Source organism: Vicia villosa, linkage group LG1 (assembly GCF_029867415.1).
Source record: "Vicia villosa cultivar HV-30 ecotype Madison, WI linkage group LG1, Vvil1.0, whole genome shotgun sequence".
NCBI classification, from domain to species: Eukaryota; Viridiplantae; Streptophyta; class Magnoliopsida; order Fabales; family Fabaceae; genus Vicia; species Vicia villosa.
In genome coordinates this window covers 30,709,352-30,719,706 of record NC_081180.1, presented here as the reverse complement: position 1 = coordinate 30,719,706, position 10,355 = coordinate 30,709,352, and the positions used below count along the sequence as shown (strand labels likewise).

Below are 10,355 nucleotides of genomic sequence, written 5' to 3'. Positions count from 1 at the left end.
TAATCAATTGATCTCATATAGTTAATTGGCCAAGCACCAAATTTTGCAAGACGACAATAGTCAAGATCAAATTAAAAGACTCATATTCTCTAGTACCCTACAAAATAGTAATGGACTATTTTAGTGATTTGCTCCAAAAACAAGAGCAGAGATGGCACATAGCACATTCTAATTGATTGAAAAATCATGCTCAGGTAATATCTGCAAATGTTTGTGTGCTATGTGAGATTCATATAAGATCATAAAATTAAAATTCATTATGTTCTTCTCATTATTTTACACTAGTCACTCTTAAAATTCATTATGTTCTTCTCATTAAGTTAGAAATACTAGTCAATACTCAATCACTAATAGTCATCTGAAACTACTCACAGGAACTTACTGATATATATCAGAAATCTAACTACAAGTTACTTTTAGAAAACATCATTTTCTATCTTGTAATAAGCACAAAACAAACATGAATAAAAACTCACTTTCAACGAGTCGGAACCAAACTTTCAATGTGATCCTTAGCCCACAACCACTGATTCATATTAGTAATCCTTATTCGCTCTATTGTATCGTCTCTGCAGTCACAGATAAATGCTGGTGCCTTGTGCATATTTGCCAATATCAAAGTATAACCATTCTCAGAAAGGTGTATCGGCAACAATTCCAACCGCTGAATATCAAATAAATTACCGTTGATTGAATAGAAATTCTGATAACTAATTTTAAATAACTGAACCCAAGACTCTTGAACTCCAAAATCTTTCATCTGCCATATAACAAAATGGTTTCTCTCAAAATCACGACAGAAACAAAGAAAATTCATCAAAACCGCAATATTTGCCTGAACTTTCGGTCCCTTGTCAAAACCACGAGGCAACATCATCTGAGTGTACGATTCGGTAGAGAGATCTAGCGAAAGAATTACATAATTTTCAATAACACCCATCAAATAAAAATCATGATTGCAATTGGACAGCCAATTAATAGTACCATTCAAATACACATCTTTGTTGTTACAACCATCAAACCAATAAAGTGGAATCACAGGTAAACATTGAATATCTCTCCATGAATTATCCCCCAAGCTGAAAACTTTCACCACATTTTTTAGATTACCACCCAGCTCTATCTCCACCATGAACCCTACCACCTTATAAGTTTCATTCGAAATATCATAACCAAAAGAGAACTTAAAATCTTGGCGTAGAGAATAAAGATCGGAAAATAGTCTAAAATTTTCTGATTTTGTTTCCGTTGCAGGGTTCCAGAAACAAAGCCATTCATCTTGAGAAAGATATGAACTACTAATCAAGCATATCAATCCATTGCATGAACCAACAACTCGGTCTACACTGACAAAATCGATCAATCGATAGGAAGGATGATTGTGAAGGGAGTTAAAAGGAGGAATGGATTGACTAACGAAATGGGAATCATCATCTTCCCAGCTGTCTAGCCAGATATGTGCGAGATTAGGTGTTCGTGTTGATTTCATGAGATGCATTTGAACAAAGTAAGGATCAGAGATGAGAGTTTGGAAAAACTTGTTGACGCACCTCAATTGTATAAGATGTTTCACGGACAGCCAGGACACTATTTCCGCCATCAGCTCGTCGGGAAGGACAACTGCCGAAGATGCTAAGTTGGTCTGACTCAGAAGCCGAAGCGGCATAGCTTTATTCTATTTGAGTTGAACCCTACGCAGCCACCGGCAAAGTTGTGTTTATATATAAAGTGCTCTCATTTTACTGAGAAAAACGATCCATCTATATTGCTACTTATAAGTTAGGGTTAAATATGCTGCGAGGAGATCCAAATGGGTTTTTTCTGTGACATGGATTTTTTTATTTAATTATTTTTGGTATTTATGTGAAGTTCATAACCCTAATTGCACAAACGTTTTCTTCTTTAATTATTTCATTCTTCTCATCATCACTCCAGGTCATCTTCCCATTCTTCTTCTTATTCACTTCCGGTCGTGTTCCATTATTTTTTCACTACAATTCGTTCCACTTGTCTTCAATAAATGTCAGGTATGTCTACACAATAGTAATAATCCAGAGCGAAAGAAAATATCAGGTACGATCTTCACGACATCCGATCGTAAGCTCTTGATCCAAGCATCTAGCAAAACTCGATCTTGCACGGTACTTGAAAAATAATAAGATGAATAGAGTGAGATTACTAAATCTCTGTGAGTTCCCCTATCTTATGGGTCCTCTCGGCTCTACAGGGCACATGCATCTTCTACGGATCCCTCATTGATCCTAAGGTTTCCTCACTATCTAGTATAGGAAAACTTATCAACTCGCAACACCACGATTGAGTGTCCAATAGCCACCCAATTGGATACTCTAATTTCACATCACACATTCAGATATTAGGTATATGTTTCCTCCTGAATAGGTCTTTTGGATTTACCTTCCAACCTTCTGTCGGGAGCTACCCTCAAGGTATGGTCTTCCGGGTTTACCTACCCATCTGCTCTCAGAAAACAAGACCCAAATCATACAGTTTAAATCTACATGGTAAGTAACTCATATGTACTATAGAGAACCGTGGAATTGACATTGAATCGCCACTACAATTCAACTCCTCTAATATCCCAGGGCCTGAGTCGTAAACGATGTTCACCCGTAATGGGAGGAGACAAAGGAAAGGTGGTGGTCCACATCTTCGAGAGTTCATCCTTGAAGAATAGCTCCTGAACTACAAAGCACAATCCATTCCCGAGACTCATGCCCGAGAAATAACCTGCATATATATGGCACTGAGGCATCCTTGGAATCACCTCGCAAGAAGTAGCCAACATATATGTGTAACATGCCTCACTCCCAGATCAATAGGATCAATGAGCAATTACTATCCTTTTGTCTGTTCTCTAACCCCTCGTCCCATACTTACTACACCATTATATTGTAGAATCTTGGAAGTAACCGCTTAAAGGGAAAAGGGAAAAGCGGACAACTTCCAACCATTACTCTTACCTAGGCTTCCTACGGTTCATCTTTCTAAGTCTTTATCTTTATTAATCAAGATACAAGAATATACACATAGATTATTTTTAAAACTTAAGAGTTTTTTAAAGTTATGGAAGCTTAGGCATCTCATAGCCTTTTCCATTAGCTTTCCAATGCCTTCTACGACGCCTAATTCTCATTTACAGAACTCCAATTATGGTCAAAATAGTAAAAGGGTAAATTTCTGTCAGGTGCAATCGATTTACACTATGGTGCAATCGATTGCTCACTAAACCAGAAGCAAAAATCACACATTTTGAGCAATGCAATCGATTTACACTGTAGTGCAATCGATTGCTCATTGAACCAGAGCCAAAAATACCATTTTTCTTGCATTATACCAGTTCCAATTCATTCCATTTGCATCCAAACTTACCCCAAGCATGGCATGATCATTATTAACATGAATTTACAAGTAAAATAACATAGAAACTCAACATGAAATACAATCAACACAATTTTCAAGTTCATATAATGCATACAATCATATGGTTCAATAAGCATGTTCATGAATTAATGATCAATAGAAGTTCATACTTCACAATCACATGCAACACAAAATCAACAAGTTTACAATCAAACACGTACAATAACATTATTGAACACAATTTTCTTTAATTAGTCAAACATGCAAGGGATTAATCTTAATCTAAACCCCCCACATCATGAAAGTTCTCCCAATTCCTACCCAAGTTCCTATCTATGGAACTCACCTAAAAAACTGAACTTGATGAAGATAGTTAAGAAGATTTTGACTTGATGATGGAAGAAGCTGCCCATAACAGAATTAGAAGATGATGAATCAAGGGATTGAAGTTGTTCTTGTAGCATGCAAGAAGAGATGATGGAGATTGAGTTCAAAATGGACTTTCTCCTTTTTCCTCCCTTCCTCTCTCTCTCACGCCTCCTCTCCACTTCTCTCCCCCAAATTTTTATTCTTCCATGATAATATGATGGAAATGCAAGGTTAGAGGAACTAAACACATAACTAAGCTTCTTGGGTGAAAGTACCACTTTGTCTTTCAATTATTTCATATTTACCAATATGTCATTTGGTTCCATTCCAACCATCTCCTTCTTATTCCAACTAATTCCTTTGGGTCATGGATTTAATATAACAAGAATGTAGTAAGTGGTAAGGCTAATTGTTCCCTCTGATTATCATTTAACAAATTTTAAATGAAAATACCGCTGTCGGATAATCGGGATATTACATAAAAGGTGTAAATTATATTTAAAAAATTAAATGTGTAACTAAGAACAGATTTACACCCAATTTTTATTAAAATAAGGTGTAATTAAGATCATATTTATACCTGATTTTTATTACAATAGGGAGTAACTAAGAACATATATACAATTGATTTTTAATAAAATAGAGTTTAATTAAGAATGTTTTTACACCGAATTTTTATTTAAATAGAGTGTAACGTAGAACGTATTTACACCCAATTTTTATTTAAAAAGGGTGTAACGTAGAATGTATTTACACCCATTTTTTCTAAAAAAATGGTGTAGCATAGCATTTATTTACACCCGTTTTTAAACGGGTGTAAATTCGTTAGATATTTCTCACCAAGTGAAGATACACCCGATTTTTATTTATAAAAAATGGATGTAAATTTAATTAAAAACGGGTGTAAATTAATATTTTTGTACTAGTGGAAGTTGCTTGTTTCATGGTAAAGGAGACTTCGTGACAGACATGCCTTGCTTGTTTCACAATACTTGATGAAATGTTTTGTGAGATGCAAGTCGTACAATAGTTTTTAATGTTGAATTATTAGAATACTGGTTGATCTTCATGATTAAATCATATTAAAACGAATAATTCAATTGAATAAATTGAATAAATCAGTCTGTATAGCAAAACTATATAGTTATTAAATCAATCAAACTAGATAACTCAATATCTACAAAAATCACGACACCTAACAAATCTTAAAATTTTAAAATATCATAATTCTATAAATTCATTCTTAAAATTCAAATTCTAGACATAATCATCAGACATACCAAAATAATACAAAATACAAATCAAAATAATTTTGAACAAATTCTAATTCTAAATAACAAAATAAGTACATTGTCTAATAAATTTAACTTCAAGGAGGAAAAGTTGTTCCAAATAAGTTATAAACAAACTCTACTTAAATTTTAATTTTATAGCTTATCCGTCGATTTTCCAATATTGCCGGTTCACTGGTTTTCACTAGTTTTTGTCGGTTATGGCCAACAATAAAATCAGACTGATGACCCATTCCAATTCCTGATTTAATTAGTCGATACAGTTCAATTTTTGACACACTCTCACCTCCTCTTAAACTTCTCTCTCATTTTTATACTTGTTAATCTTTTATGTTTATAAACAATTTTCATTATAAATGTATTAATTTAATTTTTTTAATATATTTAATTTATAATTTGCATAAACTATAAACTAAATAACAAAATAAGTGCATTGTCTAATAAATTTAACTTCAAGGAGAAAAAGTTGTTTCAAATAACTTATGAACAAACTCTACTTATATTTTAATTTTATAGCTTATCCGTCGATTTTTCAAAATTGTCGGTTCACTAGTTTCACTAGTTTTTGTCGGTTATGGCTGACTCTTATTGATTTTTCAAAATTATCGATTCACTGGATTTCACTAGTTTTTGTCGATTATGGCCAGCAATAATATCAGACCGATGACCCCTTCCCATTCGTGATTTAATTAATCGATACAGTTCAATTTTTGAAACACTATCACCTCTTCTCAAGCTTCTCTTTCACTTTTATTTTTGTTAATCTTTTATATTTATATATTTATGAACAATTTTCATTATAAATATACTAATTTAATTTTTTTGTAATATATCTAAATTTATAATTTTTTTATATTTAACCACATCAATATGTGTGACTAAAGACGATGAAAATTTTGTTGGCTTTTGGTGTAAAATATAAGGAAGTATGTACGTTGGTGATAGAGATTTAAAAAAAAAAAGTTTTTTTTGATATGTAAGAAATTTGGAGAGTGGAAGAATAGCTATGTGAATGTCTCTAAGCAATCTGTTACTATTTTTTTTTTTTTGATATGAAACTTGCTTTATATTAAACAGCAGAAGAAAGAGGAAGCATTACAACAGGGTTCCTATCAGGTAACCCTCCAATCCAGGTCCTGGAACCAAAAGCATGACCCAAACCAACAATGTTGTGGGAATCTAAATTAAGAGTTCTACTAATAAACATAACAGAACCTAATTTGAACCTACTAAGAAGCATCCTACAATCCGCCGCTATTGGCTCGATGACCGCATTCTCCACGGAGGAATTGACACAGTCCACCACCGTTTGGGCATCCGATTGCAAGAGCACAAAATCAAATCCAAGAGATAACGTTAAGTTCAAGCTCCACCGCAACGCAAGAACCTCAGCTAAGTCCGGCGGAACAGCCATGACCTCTTTCCTGCTGGCAGCAAACTGGCACTTCAAATCTCTATCCTTAAAGACACACCCAAAGGCTACATTATTATCCGGAAAGACACCCGCATCACACTGCACCACTGTCAGCTTATCAGGTTCACTAGGGAAAGGCTGCTGCACCTTCAGCCTCGCTTTGTCGCCAGCCACCAGGTTCTCGCGGTTAAACTCCATCACGCTATCAAAAGCATCCCTATATATTTTCAGCGGAGAAGAAGTCTTGCACTCGTACAATAAAACGTTCCTGGCCTGCCATATTTTCTGTAACGAGGTACATAAGATTTGTGAACTGAGCACATCACCACACTTCAGAATCGATTCAATCCACACACAAGTATCGGTATTCTCAGGAACACGGTAGCCCAGGGATGAAGAGAAAAAAACTTGTTTCGCGAACGGGCACTCCATGAAAACGTGATGAGCTGTCTCAGGAGCTGAATTACACAAAGAGCAAGAGGTGTCAAGGGAAATACCTTTTTTAGAGAGATTTGTCTTAACAGGTAAAATATCCTTGGCCAATCTCCAAATGAAATTCCGGGTCCTTGAATGAACCGGCGCCTTCCAAATTGCTTTCCAAAGCCTACTGTGCAGACTGTTAGACGAACCCAGTTTCGCAGCCCAATTCCTCTTGGTACAACAATGATAAGCCGACTTAACGGTGAACTCCCCCGACTTATCGAAGTGCCAAATCTGTTTATCCTGTGTTTCCCTTTGAGCAAGAGGAATACTTATGATCTGAAGAGCAACGTCCGGATCGAAACTGTTGTAAACAAGATCCCTATCCCAGCAGCCAAGATCCCTGTCTATAAAATCCCCAACCTTAGTGTGCTGATCCACCCCTCTAGCATTCCCCAACACCCGAAAACCCGAAGAGTTAGGCAACCAATTATCACTCAACACCTTCACACTGTCACCATTCCCTATCCTCCACCGCGTACCGCGTTGAACCAATTCTCTAGCACTAATAATGCTTCTCCAGGCATAACTTGGGCAGAAGCCAACCGAACTGTCCGCAAGAGAACAATTAGGAAAATATCTGCTCTTGAAAACTCTCCCCACCAGAGACTCCTCCCCCTTCAGCAACCTCCAGTAATGCTTACCCAAAAGGCTGACATTAAACTCCCTAATCCCTCTAAAGCTCAAACCTCCTTCCTCCTTAGCCCGAGATAGCTTTCCCCAATTCAGCCAGTGAACCTTCCTTTTCCCTTCTTTGGAACCCCACCAAATATTGGCCAACATCGACTTGAGTTCGTTACACACATTCTCCGGGAGTTCTGGGAATCCGATTGAGGCGTTCTAATAATCGCCGGAAAGCTAAGAGAAAGAGCTACAATTCTTATTTTGGAGTCGAAGTCAGAATCGGACTGTAGAAAGGCCAGAAAATTCGTTGAAGTTGCAGCACTAGTTTTAGTTAAGTTTCGGGTCAATTAGTTTTGGGCCTGGGTCGTATGTTTGACCCAATTGGATTGTAAAACGGGTTGTGCTATTTCCCCTTAGGGTAGCAGCCGCGGTACTGTAGCATCTTCATCACCATTCACGAAATAATTTTGAGTTTTTGTACGATTTTGCAATGGAGAACTAATCCAAAGGGGCAATCTACCGAATTCGAATTCCACAAAACTTTGAGGTTATTATTACTTTCAATTTAATTTAGTTCCTTTCCAATTTGTTCTATGATTTCGTTTGCTTAATTCGTTGTTATAGAATGTATTGGATTTAATTCGATTGATGAATGTTCCTTACTTTAATCGCGTTTAAACTTAGCTTCTTCGTTTCTTCGCGCTATTGATAACCGTTTGCTTAATTCGGTGAACCGTTTGCTTAATTCGGTGATTAGGATCATAATTCGTGTAATACTGTCGACGCTTGTTTCCTCAGTATTACAATCGAATAGGAATTGGTACCGCTTAGGGGAATTGAAATTGAAATAACCAATGATAAGTTGGAAGTAGAACTGGTAGATTAATCTGAAAATCACTTATTTCATAACAGCTTATTTCAATAATCACTTATTTTGACTTTTGTCGATTCGATTCTAAACCAACCAAAACCCCCATTAATCGTTTCAGTAATTAGTTAATAAGAATAAGAGTCCTTGAGAGACGATATTCGAGTCACTTGTCGCTATCTACGGTTTTATTCAAAATAACTCGTTTTGATCCGCGCGCGACAGCGGATCAAAAGTGGCGCCGTTGCCGGGGATTCTTGTTATTATTAATCGGTTTTAGAGTCATAGGTTTAGTGTTCTCGCGTTTAGGCCTTAGTTTCCTCACGGTTTTGGCCAATACGCGTTTAGAGTCGAAAAATTCAGTTTTTGAAAAAAATTGTGTTCGATTGTAAAAAGTTTTTGCCTACTGGAAGTAGAAATTTCGTGCGATTAATACTCGAATTCGAGCCAAAATCGCCAAATTCATCGTTTTTCTATTTTTAATGAATTTTTTACTGTTTTCATAGAGTCGAAAAAATCCAAAAAAATTCTCAAAATTCTTATTTCATCTAATTAGATTAAATTTTGTGTTTTTATATTTTTCTGAACTTATTTTAATCATGTTCCTTCATTCTATTTGTTTATGGCTGTTATAGGACATTGTTGGCATTTTCGCATTTGTTGTTGCATTGCTTAATTGATTTTGATTCTGAACTTGATTTTTTTAATATGGTTGATCAAAGAACACTAAGGCAGCTAGCTGCGCTTGATGTTAATTATAATGGTTTATGTATTGAATATGCTGATGTTGTTGTTCCCTTTGAATCGAAATCTGGTTTAATACACTTGTTGCCAAGGTTTAGTGGTCTTACAGGTGAGGATCCACATAAGCATCTAAAGGAATTCCAGATTGTTTGTTCTACATTATTGAGACCTAAAGGAATAACAGAAGACCATATCAAGCTGAGAGTCTTCCCGTTCTCACTTCAAGGTGCTGCAAAAGATTGGTTATACTACCTTGAGCCGAACTCTGTTACAAGCTGGAATGATCTCAAAAAAGTGTTCTTAGAAAGATTCTTCCCTCCCCAAGTTACCACTTTTGCATCTTCCGGACCTTCACTAGAGGACCTTGTTAAACAAATGGCTATGAATAATCTCCAGTATCAACAACAAATAGATTCTACTCTTCAGACTTTGCAAACACAAATTGGACAACTTTCCACTTTGATGAATGCCATGCAGCAAGCTCAACGACTTAACCAACAACCTTTGGAAGAGAATTCTATTTTTCAAATTGAGTCGCTTTCTGAAAATGTTGATGATACTCGTAATGATTTGCTTGCATCTGATTTTCCATCACTGTCTGATTTTGATGATAATTACTCATGTTCTGATTGTACTGACACTAACGTGTGTGTTGTTTGTGCTGAGATTAATGATGCCTTGCAGGGTGACATTTTTCCTATAGGTGAAGTTGTCGGTGAAGTTGTTTATGCAGTTGAACTTGAAATCTCGGCTGCCCAAAACACACCATCCGTTGAACAACCACCTTCTTTAGAGTCTAAACTACTTCCGGAAGATTTGAATTATTCATCAAAGACTGAATTTGAGAATGAAGAGAAATCATTGAAGAAACATAGAAATGGAATTGGATGGACTTTGATTGACATTCTTGATATTATTCCATCATGTAATGAGCATAAGATCTCACTTTCAGATGAAGAAAAATTAGTGAGGCAACCCTTTCAACCATTGATCTTTGATGTTGTGATAAATGACATCACTTTCACGTGCGGATTCGACACTTTTACTTTTCGGAGATTGTTCTTTGATCCTGGAATAAAAGGAGAAGGCACTAAAATAAATTTCAAGGTCAATGTACACCGTATTAGGCTATTCCATGAGAGCCCTACTTTGGAAGGAGAGATTGTAAAAGAGGCTTCACTAG

At 35.9% G+C, this 10,355-nt stretch overlaps 1 protein-coding gene across 1 annotated transcript; it reads right to left on the bottom strand.

Annotated features, from left to right (window-relative positions):
• Window positions 1-208: 208 nt before the first annotated feature.
• On the bottom strand, window positions 209-1,746 carry LOC131603758 (F-box/kelch-repeat protein At3g23880-like). The gene has a single exon (XM_058876188.1). The coding sequence runs from the start codon at window positions 1,664-1,666 to the stop codon at window positions 479-481; it is 1,188 nt and encodes a 395-aa protein (XP_058732171.1). The 5' UTR covers window positions 1,667-1,746; the 3' UTR covers window positions 209-478.
• Window positions 1,747-10,355: the final 8,609 nt, after the last annotated feature.